At 43.3% G+C, this 17,705-nt stretch overlaps 1 protein-coding gene across 4 annotated transcripts in view; it reads left to right on the top strand.

The window, feature by feature from the left end:
- LOC126473434 (uncharacterized) overlaps nucleotides 1-17,705 on the top strand; it is a 776,960-nt gene that overhangs the window by 739,797 nt on the left and 19,458 nt on the right. The window contains exons 10-11 of one of the 4 annotated variants that reach the window (XM_050100474.1): nucleotides 11,697-11,754; nucleotides 12,012-12,068. In XM_050100474.1, coding sequence (XP_049956431.1) covers nucleotides 11,697-11,754; nucleotides 12,012-12,068 — 115 coding nt within the window. The remainder of the gene's footprint in view (nucleotides 1-11,696; nucleotides 11,755-12,011; nucleotides 12,069-17,705) is intronic. The other 3 variants (XM_050100475.1, XM_050100477.1, XM_050100478.1) reach the window with 3 other exon arrangements.

Here is a 17,705-nt window from a genome sequence, read left to right on the forward strand (position 1 = left end):
CCAAGAGCTGACAGAAAGGCTTCTTCTATTACACGGGAGATAGCAACACGAGGGTAGGAAAACTCAAGTACGTCTCCAGGTTTAAACCATCTTTCTTTCTTTCGGTCAGTTATTGTGCCCCCTCTGTGCCTTCACCTTTGGCAGCGGTTTACCTAACGATTCCTCCAGCACCACACTGCTCGTCAGACGAGGGCACTTACCAAATATACAGGACAATTCATAATGAGTGTAGCGATAACAAACGGCTATTACTGTTGAATACATTGTGTGAGCAACCAGAGATCAGTTGTATTACTAATATTTACTATCAAAAACAGTCTTGATCACAAATTGCACTACTGGCCATTAAAATTGCTACACCATGAAGATGACGTGCTACAGACGAAATTTAACCGACAGGAAGAAGATGATGTGATATGCAAATGATTAGCTTTTCAGAGCATTCACACAAGGTTGGCGCCGGTGGCGACACCTACAACGTGCTGACATGAGGAAAGTTTCCAACCGATTTCCCATACACAAACAGCAGTTGACCGGCGTTGCCTGGTGAAACGTTGTTGTGATGCCTTGTGTAAGGAGGAGAAATGCGTACCAACACGTTTCCGACTTTGATAAAGGTCGGATTGTAGCCTATCGCGATTGCGGTTAATCATATCGCGACATTGCTGCTCGCGTTGGTCGAGATCCAATGACTGTTAGCAGAATATGGAATCGGTGGGTTCAGGAGGGTAATACGGAACGCCGTGCTGGATCCCAACGGCCTCATATCAATAGCAGTCGTGATGACAGGCATCTTATCCGCATGGCTGCATCGGATCGTGCAGCCACGTCTCGATCCCTGAGTCAATAGATGGGGACGTTTGCAAGAGAACAACGATCTGCACGAACAGTTCGACGACGTTTGCAGCAGCATGGACTATCAGCTCGGAGACCGTGGCTACGGTTACCCTTGACGCTGCATCACTGACTGGAGCGCCTGCGATGGTGTACTCAACGACGAACCTGGGTGCACGAATGGCAAAACATCATTTTTTCGGATGAATCCAGGTTCTTTTTACAGCATCATGATGGTCGCATCCGTGTTGGCGACATCGCGGCGAATGCACATTGGAAGCATGTATTCGTCATCGCCACAGTGGCGTATCACCCGTCGTGATGGTATGGGGTGCCATTGGTTACACGTCTCGGTCACCTCTTGTTCGGATTGACGGCACTTTGAACACTGGACGTTACATTTCAGATGTGTTACGACCCGTGGCTCTACCCTTCATTCGATCCCTGCGAAACCCTACATTTCAGCAGGATAATGCACGACCGCATGTTGCAGGTCCTGTACGGGCCTTTCCGGATACAGAAAATGTTCGACTGCTGCCCTGGCCAGCACATTCTCCAGATCTCTCACCAATTGAAAACGTCTGGTCAATGATGGCCGAGCAACTGGCTCGTCACGATACGCCAGTCACTACTCTTGATGAACTGTGGTATCGTGTTGAAGCTGCATGGGCAGCTGAACCTGAACACGCCATCCAAGCTCTGTTTGACTCAATGCCCAGGCGAATCAAGACCGTTATTACGGCCAGAGGTGGTTGTTCTGGGTACTGATTTCTCAGGATCTATGCACCCAAATTGCGTGAAAATGTAATCATATGTCAGTTCTAGTATGATATATTTGTCCAATGAATACCCGTTTATCGTCTGCATTTCTTCTTGGTGTAGCAAATTTTAATGGCCAGTAGTGTATTTATTTATTCCGGTGACCGGTTTGGACTACAAATGTGGTCATCTTCAGACCAATGACGAAGAACCTCCTTGTGTTGGCAAATCACCGGAAGGAGATTCTTCCTCGTTGATCTTCTGTTGGTAAATTAGCAGAAAGGAGTTCTTCCTCATTGGTCTGAAGATGACCACAGTTGTGGTCGAAACCGGTCACCGGAATAAATAATTTGTGATCAAGAGTGTTTTTGATAGTAAATATTGGATATTACCGTATTTAATGCAAAGTGATACATCTGTAAGAATTACACATAATGTAAAAGTGAGGTCGAAGCTACGATCGTTGAACAAACGCAGTGAACTTGATTCCGAAGCATGCATGATGACGTACACGAGAAAAGTTCTGTGTCGTGTGTGGCAATAGCGAATTCCGTACGGAAGGCATTCTGCGTGTTGTAATTAAACGATTGTTGATTTGTCATCAGACTAGAACAAGATGTACTGCGTTGTGGAGGTTTCCATAGTTTTAAATCAACATCTACGAGTTTTCCGTGGTGGACATCGACTCTTACAGCATATGTCTCCAGACGTGAGTCGCATGAAATTCTTTTTATGCGGATATATGTAAGACATTGTGTATGTCCTTCTTTTGCTGAGAATCATCCCAGAACTCAAAATGCGCATTGCTAATTCTGTCTTGTTGGTGACTCGTATATACTTCAGAATTCATGTTGTGAAACGGTTTACCGCTTTGATGTTGGCCGTGTGACCAAGGGGATTCATATATCACATATAAAACATGTAAAAAATTTAAATTCCTTTTACATTATCTGTAAGTCTTCTAGGTGTATCGCTGTGCATTAAATAGCCATGTCTTTTGTAATCACTATCTTAATTACAAATTGTCATGTATAAGAATGTATTTAAAAAAATAAAAGTTCAAATGATGCAATATTTGCACTTTTCTAAAATTATTAGAAAAAACTATCAAAAATTACCATTGTACGTTACACATTTTTAGTTATCCTTTACAATAAAAGGAATTGTAACACAATAGAATACCAAATAAGCGCAGGAATAAATTTTTGTGACATGGGACGTGTCTGCCGGCTATGCAATGCTATCGTAGCCAAGTGTCAACACGAGAAGCCCGAAGTACAAAGAAGCTGGGAGCTCCTTTCATCAGACTCTGCAAGAGGGAATCCAAGAACAACTGATTCAGTACTTTGACAACAGTGCAGAGAAAAAGAGCGCTCTACCGTAAGGTGACTGAATTTAGTCACTTAAAGATGTCGTAAAAGCTCTTATTATGTTACAGACATCGCACAAAGGAATGCTCTGAAATTCCGAAGTTAAAGTATAGTGCAGCAGAGAGCTCTGACAAATTCAGAAAACGAGAACACATTCAGTGGGGGAGATCGCGTCATGGCCTGATATAAACCCTTTGTTCTCCTCAAGCTCATTCTCAGATTTAGGCCACTCCATCTGTATTACGGATATCGGTGGAAGACCAGATGTGTTAAGTTGCAGTATGCTCTGGCAAATTCAACAAGTTTCTACAAGCTGCCACCAGCACTGCTGCAACTCCACAGCCGTCCGGCTGTGGAGGGGACTTCTGACGTATAAGCCCCAGTCCTGCTGGTCATAACAGTGAATAACTGAGAATGGGGGCCAAGCGTATCTTCCGTGATTGAAGAGCCGACCTGCAAGTTATTCAAATTAGGATCATCTCGTCTGGTGAGCGCACCCTGGCGTCGACGCCGCGGGTCCTAGGCGGCTGCCGATAATGGCTGGACCGGAGCTGTCGGTATCTTCCGCAGCGCTGGACAGTGAAGTTGAGACCGCACTGCGCGGCGCGGTACGGCGTGCTTCTATTCAATATACCGCACATGAACAGCAGCGGCGCGAGATAAGTAGCAAATAGTGTTGTAAGTAGTTGCGCAATATCCGAGAAAAACGGCCGAAAGTGTCTTGGATGTGATAATAATTTCTTTGTTAGGTTCTGGAAAGAGACTATAAATTTCTATAAAGTATTTTGCAGATTATAAGAAACATTTTCTTCTTCGAAAAATTTGCCTCCAAAACTCTGGTGCGCCTTATACTATAAAAATGTCCAGTGTTTCATTCAAAAATTCCCACCGGTCTTAAAAATGGTCACATATTCGATGCCGCCGGATACCTCTCTCTATCTGGCGACATTGCATTCAACTGGCATCAGCAGTGCACCGATGTGACGAACATGAGTTGGGGGCGTTCCCAAGCTTGCTAACACTGTCTCTCTCCCGCGCCGCCATCACAATCCAAGAACACTGTCTTGACTAAGATGCGTCATTGCAGTATACGTCTTCGCTGAACTTAAGTTGGAAGTGATTTGTCTTCTCGGTATCAGTACAATATTTTTATTAGGAGCTAGTTTCGTAATGGAAAAAAGTAAAAGATATTCATATGATCTGGGCTATAGATTGAATGTAATAGCAGATCCGATTAGGGGGCTAGTAAGAGAGAAATGAAAAAAATGAGGAAGATTAAATGTACAAATGGAGGACTAAATGCAAAATGGCCGAAACTAGAAGATGACGCACTGCAATGGATTCAAGGATGCCGTCAAAATGACATTGGAATTAATACAAAAAAGAATCTAACACACGACCGTAAGGTAGCGCTAGGTGGCACTTAACAGACTTTAAGGGTGGCATTGGTTCGTCATGGACTTTGCAAGCGAACTAAAACCAAAATATCTAAGAAAGTCCCACAAAAGTATGAAGAGAAAATATTTCCTTTCCACCTTTTTCTTGGGCAATATCGAAAGAAACCAGTGTGGAACTAAGACAAACAGCAAATATGTACGAAACTATCCTGACATTTGTTGTGGCGAGTAACAGCACTTTTACCAAGAAAGGTTCTAAAACTGCAACTATAAAATGAAATTGGCACGAAAAAATGCACTAAAATGTTGTCCTTTCATGTTGTGCTGACGGTACTTAATTTAATCAAATGATCATTTTGAGGCGGAAAACGGCGAAAAACCTTCTGAAATGCCTCCAGGTGTTGTACACGTACGTGACAAGGATTGGATGTACGAAGCTGATATGAAATAATGGATTAAGGGAGTGTGGGGCAGGAGTAAAAGTGCTTTATTGAAGAAGAGTTCTCTTTCTGTGCTAGATCAGTTTAGTAGTCATTTAAAAAATTCCTTGAAAGCGAAATTGCGACAACGTAATACAGAGATTACTGTTATTCGGGAGGACTTAGTTCGCAATTGTAACTCATTGGCGTCTTGATAAAAAAAAAAAAAAAAGATTTAGAGTGTATATGAGAGAGGAATGGAACAAATGGATGACGGATCAAAACCGACATGAATTAACGTGGAAAGGAGGTTTTAAACGACCTACAATCAAACAAATGAGTTAGTGGATAGAACGGTCGTGGTGTAGAGTGAGAGGAGATGTTATTGTTCAATCTTTCAAGAGGTGCGGCGTAAGTAACGCCCTCGAAGGCAGTGAAAACTTACAGTGAAGAACATCTTATATGTGAAGAGGACAACGATGATGACGTAGAGGAAGAAGAAAGTTAAGGTGACGATTTTCAGGAATTTTAAAGATCCGTTCGGTTTTATAAACTAAGAATTTCTTTTCAGTCTGGCTTTGCAATCTAATTATAAAAATGGTGAAAATGTTATTTAAAAAAATTGCTAAAAATTAAGGTGCGTCTTATAGTCCGTAGCGTTTTACAGTGCGTAATATATGGTAAGTGTACGTTGGTGACCTTCGAAAGAACAGCGATGCTGGGATTTTTACACTGCCATCTTCAGCAAAAAAACTGGAAACAAAGACATTTACCTCACCAGACTAAAAAATTACCGTCCACGAGAGTTCAAATGTCTCACGTTATTGTTGGAGACAACATTTTCCGTTAAAAACCATTTTATGAGACCTTATTGTGGTTGACAATTAAATAACCAAACCAAAAAACTATATGGTTACAGACGTGGGAGAACCGGAAGAGTTTCATAAAACAATTTTGGAATATCGTGGCGAAAAAACAGGATTTACTATCGCAAGATCTGTCTCAATCAGGGACATGTAGAGAACGTGTTTCTTTCCCCTTATGCCCTGCAAAATTTTCTCAGACACGATACAGTGTTGTTTGACATTGAAGTCGCTGAAGAGATACAATTACCAGATCTTCCTCATATAGAAGGCAATTTAGTAAACAACGCTATCTAGATACGGGATAGATTAAAAAGATTATTTCAGTTCCCTGCAAGGTAGCTTGGTGTGGCAAAACCACTCGGTAAATAGGGAACGTCGCCGATGAGAAAAGAAGTGGTAAGAAATTTTAAAAAAGCATTCAGTTATAAAAAAATAAAGATATAATCGTTGTTTCCATAATATTAAAATTGTAATTGGCGGGTATTCGTACGTTATGTGTACTCAAGTTCCTTGGCTATTTCTTTACAAACGTTGCTTTTGCTGGTATTATTCATACAATGTTTATTTTGAAGATCATATCGTATGATTGTGGTTATCCACTTATACATACAATTAACTTTACCTCGTCTAACGCCATTTTGGTAAACAAAATTTCGTTTCGCACTTCAAAAGAGCTACCACTCTGACGAACAGTGTCGCCAGACGTTCTATAACGCAATATCGACAATACTGCGCGACGTTGGACGGCGCGCCATAGTTCGTCAGTTGGTCAAATTTGCCACGCAGTGCTGCGCCGCGAAGTTTTGCTGCCGGGTAGTGCGTTCTGAAACATACAAACAGTATTTGATCGTGTCGTGTCGTGTCGCATAGTTCTGGTGCGGGCTATGGAATGAAAGTTCTGCTGCAGTGCAGTTCCGCTCAGTGCCGTCTTATCTTGAAAGCCTGACCAGGCAGAACGCTATCTGTGGCCTAGAGCCACGGCTCGCTCAAATGCTCGTTACTGCATCGTTCGAGGCCCACGAGAAAAGCAGGCCTTCGCGCGTACGTCATAGCACGTGACACTGCAGGTTTTAGGAGCGGCAGTACCCGTTTCCAGCGCGGAGCGAGTAACTATTCCAGAAAAGTTTAATAATTCTTGACTGCGGACTGAAATACATGTAAGCTTTCGACAGCACACGAGAAATTTAAGACCTTTAGTGGGTAGCTTTTCGGTTACGTATTGCATTATTTTCATCAAGGCAGCGACAACAGCCACCGTTACGAAATAGTCTCGAATGAAAAACAGCCCACAGTTGCACTAAATTACGTTTATTTTAAACCTTGACCATAGTTCAAATGGTTCAAATGGCTCTAAGCACCAGGGGACTTAACTTCTGAGGTCATCCGTGCCCTAGAACTTAGAACTACTTAAACCTAACTAACCTAAGGACATCACACACATCCATGCCCAAGGCAGATTCGAACCTGTGACCGTAGCTGTCGCGCGGTTCCAGACTGCAGCGCCTAGAACCCCTCGGCCACTCCGGCTGGCCCTTGACCATGGTTTCTTCGGAAGTAATACACAATAATAAATGAAAAAGTATTAGCTCAGCGGCTGCTTCAAGACCAATAAAACATCTTCAGCAGACATAAGTTCAAAAAATGGCTCTGAGCACTATCAGAAAACTTCTGAGGTCATCAGTCCCCTAGATCTTAGAACTACTTAAACCTAACTAACCTAAGGACACCACACCACACCATGCCCGAGGTAGGATTCGAACCTGGCCGGCACTATCTCTGTTGTACTGCAATTACGTATTGATTTCCCGTGGGCCCTGCACGGGGCCGACCGTTCGCGAAGTGTGGCGGAAGGCGGCTAGTGTGACGTCACAAGTTCGTTGGCCCCATGCATCGTTGAGACATCGGGCGGATCTCACGCCGCGGAATCCAGCGTACCGCGGGGGCATACGGCGAGGTGTCTCGGAATACGGATCCGCCACAACAGCAGGCGGCCGTGTGCACCTGCTGGCTCATTTAAGTACTGTGTTCTTATACTGACAGCAGAGGCAGCAGTGGCGGGAGGCACTTCCGTCGCATCGCGCCACACATCCGAGCTGCTAACGAGACGTCGGCCGCTTGCACAGTGTGACAGCTGACGCAGCGACAGCAGTAGCTAAGGCACGATGCTACGTGGCGTCCTCTGCCGCTGTGCGCCTCGACCACCATTGCGGACTGAGCCGCAACGCCAGGCCGCTTTCTGTCTGGATAGGACTGAAAGGGAGCCGGACGAGTATGGTGCCTCCAACTGTGGACCTATGGGTGCAAGTGGTGTTCTTACAATCACGACGGATGCTCTGGGTTGGGGGCGGGTGGTGGTGGGGCGGGTGGGGGGGGCGTGTGGGGGGGGGGGGGGGGCGAGTGGAGCACCACGTCGGCCGTCTGGTTATGGCCATGAACTCCAACTTGATTGGTAGCTTGTTCAGTGCGTATAAATAGCGCGCAGACGTCCATTAGTTTGGCTGTGTGGCGGCAATGGAACGCAGCGCTGTTTGGCGCAGTGTTCCAGTGACAGGTTTTCACGAGAGCCTTATCACAGGTTGACGAAAGTCGGTGTTCACAATGGCACCGGCGAGGGTCGTCAGATGTGGAGATGGGCAGATTTTCATGAATATCGAAATATACAGGCAAATAAAAGGCAAATACAGTATCGAGGCAAAAAATATCAAGCCATCGACAATATCGAGCAAAAATATCGATGTTTTGAAATAACGAAATTTTTGGCCCGTCCCCACCCAAGAAAAGTTTTCGGAATGAAACACTTCTAACATGTTTGCAAAAACAGAGATAATGTCCTATGGGATAACAGCAATCAGTGATTTTATAATGTTACTTAAAATCCGTCTTGGTTGCAAATTTTTTTTTATTCATATGACCGGTTTCGGTTCATTCAGAACCATCTTCAGATCTGATATTTCAGTTACAGGAGTAACCCGTCCAAATCCAGAAACCTTCACATGCTACGTCACATCTACGTCATGTGACGTAGCATGTGAAAGTTGCTGGATTTGGACGGGTTACTCCTGTAACTGAAATATCAGATCTGAAGATGGTTCTGAATGAACCGAAACCGGTCATATGAATAAAAAAGAATTTGCAATCAAGACGGATTTTAAGTAACATTACTTCTGACATGTGTTTTGCGCATGAAATATTGTACTTACCATAAACATTTCAGACAGCAAGACTAGGTTTTACATTAAATGCCAGTGTGGTAATGTGTGTGGCTCCTCTGTCGAGTCTACGTTACTTTACAGTGACCTATCTCTTCTCGATCCTGGCGCTCAGGGGATAAGGAGTGCGCACATTCTGCCTCACAGTTTGGAGCGGGGAGTGGTACTTTCCACCATTCTCATACAGTGCTGGCGACAACCGTGTTCGTTTTGCGCCTCCTACCTGTTATTTGCAACGGTAGAAAAGATACACGGAAGTAACAAACTTTCATAAATATTCAATGTAGAAACATTCATGTTTAAATCTGGTGCCCATCTGTAATACTGAGTGTGAAATTATATTAAGGCTATTTTAATATATTCCTTGTTGTACTGCAAAGATGACAATTATAGCGCCAATGAGTCAAATAAAGACACACAAAAGTTTACTTTCTATACTCAGTATTCAATCGATTAGTCGCTATATCGATAATTTAGCAGCGTGTAGTACATATCGTAACACAACTTTCTTTCTCTCCACCGATTAATGTTTGAAGAGGGCGCCACCTTTGAAGCTAACATGCCATAACTGATATTTTACATTTTCCGCGTATTACGAAAATATACAGTTCCAGTATTACTCTGCACTAAAGATTCCACCTAAACCTGTTATTCAGAGATTGGTTTATTATGCTTCAATGGCGACTTCGGTATATAAAGGTTTTACGAATGATGTTAAAATACATAATTTACATGTTCAAAGTAGAAGTTCCTATTCTATGGTGCATGGATAAAACTTGTAAAAGTAAATATTACTTAATTATTGAAAAGTAGGTTTGTGGTTTCACAATAGCTCACTTTATTCTAAAAACAGGGAAAATTAATTAATTATTTACATAATCACATTCTAGTACCGCAAACTTCACTGCTTTTTGAACACATGCCCAGAGGATTTGAGAAAGGACTTAACGAGATTTCTCGTGACAGTTTTATTTCAGACTGAGTGTAGCTTTTAATAAAAAAATCTGCTATATTACAGTGTTTTTTAGTGCACTTGCACGAAGATATCTCTAAAATTCGGTATGGAATACATTAAAAATTTCGAAGTATTTGGAGTGAAAAAGCGAAAATATTTGCTTTTAAATTAGTATTTTGGGCATTGTAAACAGCATCCCACATATTACACAATCACTTCATGTAACAGAACCAGCAGCCTACTGCCATGAAAACGCCAGTAAGCAGTAATAATAATTTGTAGTCGGTTAATGTCCACCTACCACAACCCAGAAAGATCCACTACAGTAACTTTAATCATAAGTTACGCCATTCTTGTCACATGAAAAAATTACTTTTCGACGTTATAACTCACACGTGAAATTCCTGATAAAGATTTTTCCTACTTGTGGTTTCCAATAAACCTCCAATTTCAGTCCACAGGTTCCGAACTACATCCCTGTTATGATATTTTTCATCCTCAGGATGCAACAAACTCCTTATACTAAACTTATCAGATTCTCACAGTCCACGTTTGGTGTCGTGTCGGCCATTATGACCGAAAAAAAAACTCATATGAATTTTCACCGACTTTTATCCGAAATCTGTACATTCGGGCAATGAGATCGGCTATATTGTGGCCGCGCATGTAGTAGCGTACTGATTAGCAAAGATCGGCCGTCTTCGGCCGATGTCGATCGTCGGCCGAATCCACCGATTCAGTTCCTCTGTGACCGCAGCGTAGCTTGCAGAGTGTTTCCCCTTCGGTTGTGTCGTCAGATGCGTACCTTCGGGACGGTAAGCGGACCACTCTGTCCCGAATTTCCTTCGCTTCGCGGTACTACGTCTGCACCGCGACACTTTCATCCTTCTCGAACTTGCATAATACTTTAGATCTTCATTAGCATAACGCTTCATCACTGTAGCTACCTATTGTTCTGTGATTTGTAGCTCCTTTCTCCGCTTTTATGTGCTTAGCTCAAACACTGATGCACCGCGAATTACAGAACCGAGAGCAGCTGCAGCATCCAAAAAGCAGTCGATAAAAAAGTTGCACTACCGAAGATACAGGTCTACGATGCAACTTCAACATGGTAAAAGCCCAAAATGTAGCCTGCATTACTTTAAACTTTACATAAAAGTGGCTGTCTGCTGAACTTTCTCAAGTAATTCATTCCTCGCCCATAGAACTCAACCTCATTCAACATGGATAAATTAATACATTCCTGCATGTTGCTTAGTTTGATGCTGTCTGTAAACTCGTTGTCGTCTTGGGTGATGTGTTTTCTAGTTCTTCGATGGCGACAGGTTTTCTTTGTAGTGTCTGGTGCAGATACTGTGCAAATACAATAGAAGTTAAATTACCGACCTACGCAAACTGATCCATTTGAGATCGATCCTTCCGATGTTAAATTTGCATTGTTTCGAAATAGTGGCTCCTTTCCGACACAGATGACGTCATCTTGAGTGGACATCCACCGCAGGTGGCCGTTTACTTCCATGTGCTATGCAGTGCCGCAACACTTACGCTCTAATTTTACCATGTTTCCATTACGTTTTCCCTAGAGAATACTGATTGCTGGAACAAAAACATCTCTTTTCTGTAGAAAACGACAAAATAATTGTTTGCTAATTGTACTGATACAAGGGAACTGACAACTTTAAACATGCGACTGGGCAAATACATTAAGTAATTTATAGAAGCTCTCACGTAACGTTACGAACGAACAGAGGTAGACGTATACTGACTGAAACCTCAAGTACGTAGATCACTTGACAGTAATTGCTCTGATTCACGTCTTTGTTAAGAAGCATAGACTGCACTCTTCAATGTTATTTCTTCAACATAAGTTATTGTCATTTGTTCCAGCAGCAATGGCCATTCTACGCTCTCCGATGTTGCCTCACATCCGGAGACAGAGATGGAGGTAAGTGGGACTCCTACGAAATCAGTGGAAAGTCCGATTAAATGTTAAGTTTAACTTTTCACTCCAGTTTAGAGACTGTGAATCTTAAGTTTCTGTTTGATTGTCAGACCAATAATATTCCTTGAATACCGCGTCCATTAAGACCGTGGTTCTCTTTCTTTCTTTATATTTCCAAAACTATTTCAAAATCTTTATTTCAAAAACCTTAATTTTGTTTCTCGTTTATTTTTTTAAACAAATTCTTTATTAAACCCCAGGTTTCTTATGCCAGTGACATCGAGCTCCTTGGCATCAAGGCGAGATGCGACGATGTGGTAAGAAAATGTTGAACTTTAGTTCTCAAAATTCCTAAACTGTTTTATATTCGTTTGTAATTATCATGAATGTTATCGAATCAGGATTGAAAACAAGCAGAATAGAGGTTTCAATGAAGGTTACATAAACGTCCTGTAGATTCAAGAATTGTGTCCACGATATCACAGTGGGACTGCTGTTCACTGTGTTGGTGTTTGCCCTTTTATTTTATGAAGTTACGTTGAAAGAGTGATACGTGGAATACTGTTAGAAGCGCACACATCATTGGTGCTCGTTTAGCGTGTGCCGGTAAAAGGCATACTACTACCATACACAGCGTATCCCAAAGTAATGAAATATCTAGAGGTGATAGATATCGTCATGGGGAACATTTTTTTTAGAGACAAAATGTTCAGTGTCGCTTCGCGGAGATGCTAAGAGTCGTATAGTGTTCGCTGACCCCGGGACGATGAGATTTCACCGAAGTAGCAGGATCTACTGATCAGGGTTGCTGCATACTACGTACCCAAGTAAAAAAAAATGTTCAAATGTGTGTGAAATTTTTGGGACTTAACTGCTAGGGTCATCAGTCCCTATGCTTACACACGACTTAACCTAAATTATCCTAAGGACAAACACACACACACACGCCCGAACCTCCGCCAGGATCAGCCGTACAGTCCATGGCTGTAGCGCCTGAGACCGCTCGGCTAATCCCGCGCGGCCTATCCAAATAAACTGGAAGTATTTTTCCAACGAGAAAATCTCTATAAATGAATGTCACTAAAGCGAAGGAAGACATTTTCGAAGCGAATCAGGAACTTTAACTGACTTGGCTTAGCTTGGAGGACACCCAGTCATATGGAACACGTGACTAGGTTGTAGGCGACACATATTGATTGCAGTGTACCGCCGTCAGGTAGCGTCAGCGATCATTTCGTCTTTGATAGAAGTTGTTCTCCATTAAGTGATGTATCACGCCTAAACGTCTGAAGCAAATAGAGTTTACAGCTTCTTAAAATGACAGTAATATCTAGTATAAGTGATAAATGGTGGAAGACAAGTGCTTTTGAATGCTATTACAGACGGCTAAACTATAAGATGTTTCAAAGAGCTTCATTCGATTTCACAACACTAGGCCTTACCACAGTTTTCATATTGGTTCCCGCAGATCACCGAAATTAAGCACTTTCGGGCTGGGATGGGTTACTGTCTGGGTCTGCGGAGCGCTGTTGGCAAGTTGGGTCCACTCAGCCCTTGAGAGGGCAATCGAGGAGCTATTTGATTCAGAAATGTACGAGATATTACTGTCATTTCAGCAAGCTGTAAACTCTATTTGCTTCAGACGTTTAGGGGTGATACATCACTTCATGGAGAACAACTTCTATCAAAGACGAAATGATCGCTGACGCTACCTGACGACATTACACGTCGTTCTTTATTGGTTATGCCCCTGAGAGGCAGCAAGCTGTAGGCACACTGAAATGTACGGTCACGAAAACTGACAAATGCCGGAAGGAAATTGCCTCTCCATATCCATATTCTGTGTCATCCTCCGCCCATAGGTATCACTCAATGGTGACGCCTATGAGCGAAGGATGACACAGTGGTCGATCGGTACCGTTGGACCGGACTGTTCGGATAGAGCTTCGTTTTTGTTTTATATCTTTTACATGAATGAGGATACAAACTTTGGATGAATTGCAACTAGTGCCGAGACAAAAAAAGTTTTTACTTGCAAGAGAGTAATCCGATTTCACAACGATATATCGATTTCGCAACAGTATACCTGTTACATACTCGTATACGCCCACACATATGAAGGCTTGAAAAGCATGTCGGTATAAGTAACATTGTATGTGTTCTAAGAGCAAAGCGTTGAAAAGTATTGTTAATATTAGATATAAAATACTACAATTGCTATACTCCTATCTGTTATACAGGACGTTCATTTTAAATGAAAGCGTTGAAACGAAAACTACACACTGGATGAAAGAAAAATATAATTCCAATTTATTTGTCTCGGAGGGGAACATTCAACGATACCACACTCGACCCTCCACCCCACGCCGTGCGTGGATGGTGGAGAGCAGTTTTGAAATCTTCAATGGAAACCCCCGTCTTTTATTACAGATTACGATTATAATGCAAAATTTACATACGATTTGTCAGAAGTATTTTCTTCGTTTCCCCACTGATGTCTCTGCAATCGGAAGAATAGAAATGGGTACGCAATCGTAATTTACATGCTACTCAATGGCCCTTGAATATCCAATGGCACGTGGGAACCCACCTCCAGGCTGTGAGGGTAGGGCAGGCCAGTATTTAGTAACTTCTAATTGGAAACCCCATTCGCAGTGTTGTATACATCCGACATATCGAACAGGGACTAACCACCGACCCACTGTGGCCGTTGCTCGAGGCGAACGCTGCTCTAGCTTTCCAATTAGAATAAATGTTCAAATTAATACCACCAACTTCAACACACTCAGTGATCCCCTTTTCAAATGACCGTACGCGGGACAGAAGCATATCTGCGTGAATGTCAGCACAGTCGTTTCTGACGCAGTTGACCATGTCTTCACGGCCTATTGGCACTTTCTGGTACACCTTATCTTTTAAATATCCCCACAGGAAGAAATCCGGGGACCTAGAGGGCAAATTAACAGGGCCACCTCTGCCGATCCACCGACCAGTGTAAACACGGAGGAATACCTCCCGTGCTTCAATTGTGTAATGTACTGGGCAGTCATCATGCTGAAACCACATACGTCGTTGAACGTCCAGGGCAACACCCCGCAGGCCAAGAGAACCCTCCAGAATATTTTGATCGGATTTGATCGGAAACGGAAGATTCAAGCTAAGTTTAATTTTGTTTTCAGGCAATGGGTAAAAAAAAAAAAAAAAAAAAGACTAGTGCACATTCGAAAATCTTTGTATGTACATACAGCTAAGTATGGCCGATGACCTGCTCCATATGTGTCGAATGGCAATCCCGAGAATGGCAACACACTCTAGGCCACTTTTACTCTTATGTTCTTTTCCTTTTTTTTCCATCGGGAAGGATCTTCATTAATAATGAGGGGGTCCTGGGTGCTGTTCCTAGCAGGGTAGTTGATTTTCTTCGCTCAGGGACCGGGTCTTTGGGTTCTCCTTATCATTTCCTATCTCGCGCATATAGAGTCTTGCACTAGCAGGCTGAAGAATCCAAGATCGGATCTTCCCAACAATTACGCGTTACGATCGTTTCATTTAATTTTTTTTTTAAATCAACATTTTTAAAATTCATTTTTAGGCGACTTTAAGAGATATTTACTATCAAACAGACAGAAATAGTATGGACAGAACAGCTATAATCAAAGTTTCGCTATTTGAGAGGGCCCCTATGAAAAATCAGTGATCGTAGGACAATGAAACTTTATAGAAACAATTGTATGAAAGGTAATACAATGCTGGCCACCGTAAATGCAACACCAAGAAAGACAAGAGGTAGCACAACAATATTTATGTTGTAGATAACATGTTGACCAAGTATCAAATGATTACGTTTACAGACGTCTGTGACATGTGGTTCCTGCCAGAATCAGTAGCCAGAGTAGCCGCCATTGTTGGAGATCACCGCTGCCACACGTCTCGGCATTGAGTCAAAGAGACGTTGGATGTGTTCCTGGGGTACAGCAGCCCAAGCAGCTTCCACACGTTGCCAAAGATCATCTGATGTGGCAGCTGGGGATGTAATCTGGGTCACTCGTTGAGCAACCATGGACCACATGTTTTCTATCGGCGAAAGATCCGGAGAGCGAGCCGGCCAGGGAAGCAATTCAATCTGGTTATTGACGAAGAACCTTTGGACAATGCGTGCCACTTGTGGTCGCGCATTATCCTGTTGAAATATGGCTGTGGCCGAGCCCTGAAGGTAAGGAAGGACAACTGGCTCCAGCACCTCGGATATGTAGCGCCGGCTATTTAAAGTACCGGCAATGCGTACTAGAGGCGTGCGAGAATAATATTCAATACTGCCCCATACCATAATACCCGGTGCAAGACCAGTGTGGCGGTGCATAATGCAGCTGTCCAGCATCCTCTCTCCACGGTGTCTCCACACTCGAATCCGACCATCGTGGTGCTGCAGCCAGAAGCGTGCCTCGTTAGTAAAGACAACGTCATTCCATTCTGCCGTCCACATCCGTCTGTCATCACACCATTGGCGACGGAGACGTCTGTGGTTCTGCGTCAATAGTAGACGAAGCAATGGACGTCTTGCGGACAGACCACTCTGCTGTAAACGGCGTCGAATGGTACGCGCAGACACTGGATGATGCGTTACAGACGCAATGTGCTGCGCTATGGTTCGGGATGTCACTGAGCGATCCGTCACTGCCATGCGCACAATTTGCCTATCAGCACGTGCAGTGGTGCACCGAGGTGAATGCGATCGACCACGTCGTACCCTCCGCATTACAGTTGTTTGGTTTCGTCCAACACGACTAGCGATTTCTTTGTATGATAATCCACAATCTCGGTAAGCCACTATCCTTCCTCTGTCGAACTCGGATACTTGACCAAACGATGTTCGCTGTTGTCTACGAGGCATAACTGATCGTCTTGTGAAACAACCACAAGGTAAACACACGTGCCGAACGTACACTCGTCGAAATCGCCAAGCCTTAAATGGCGCTATGAGGTGGCGCCACAGGCGCGCGTGATGTGCGTCTGCGCTGAAATTCTAATCAGTTGCATATCTCATCGCTGCAAACCCATGGTGTAAATTTCACTTGATTCGGATGCTTCCTTCAGGGTGTTGCTTTTACGGTGGCCAGCAGTGTATATCCAGACAGAAATCTTCATTCTAGAGCGAAGTGTGCACTGATACGAAACTTCATGGCATTTTAAAACTGTGTGCCGGACCGAGACTCGAACACGGGACCTTTGGCTTTTAGGGATAAGGACTCTACGGACTTAGCTACTCAATTATGACTCACGACGCCTCCTCAAATCTGTATTTCCGGCAGTATCTCACCTGCTGCCTTCAGAGTAGGGGCGCATCATTATTATAAAGTTGGGTACCCATATGGTAAACAGATTTTCGTCTACACTGGCTCAAGTAGCGGAAGTTTGATTATAACCACCTCATATTACGCGAGGAACACGTTGTCTGAAGCTACGAAACTGATACTTTAACATATACATGAGTGTAGGACACATTGACAAAAGTAGAGTCCTTATGTGAACAAAATTTCCTTGTTCTGAATGCCGGCCGGGGTGGCCGAGCGGTTCTAGGCGCTACGGTCTGGAACCGCGCGACCGCTACGGTCGCAGGTTCGAATCCTGCCTCGGGCATGGATGTGTGTGATGTCCTTAGGTTAGTTAGGTTTAAGTGGTTCTAAGTTCTAGGGGACTGATGACTACAGCAGTTAAGAGCCATAGTGCTCAGAGCCATTTCAACCATTTGAACCTGTTCTGAATGCAGGAAAAATCTATTCTTAGCGACTTAGAGTGATTTGATTACAGCATGCCCATTGGGCATACTTAACTTTGCTGTAACTTTCGAGATCGAAACACACGCAGAGCTTATCACCATCTTCCGGAGTCTCAGAAAGGACGAACCATTGTTGTAAGGGACACGGGAACAACATACCGATAACGGAGACAATACA

The sequence above is a fragment of the Schistocerca serialis genome, chromosome 4, assembly GCF_023864345.2.
Source record: "Schistocerca serialis cubense isolate TAMUIC-IGC-003099 chromosome 4, iqSchSeri2.2, whole genome shotgun sequence".
In the NCBI taxonomy this organism is placed as follows: domain Eukaryota; kingdom Metazoa; phylum Arthropoda; class Insecta; order Orthoptera; family Acrididae; genus Schistocerca; species Schistocerca serialis.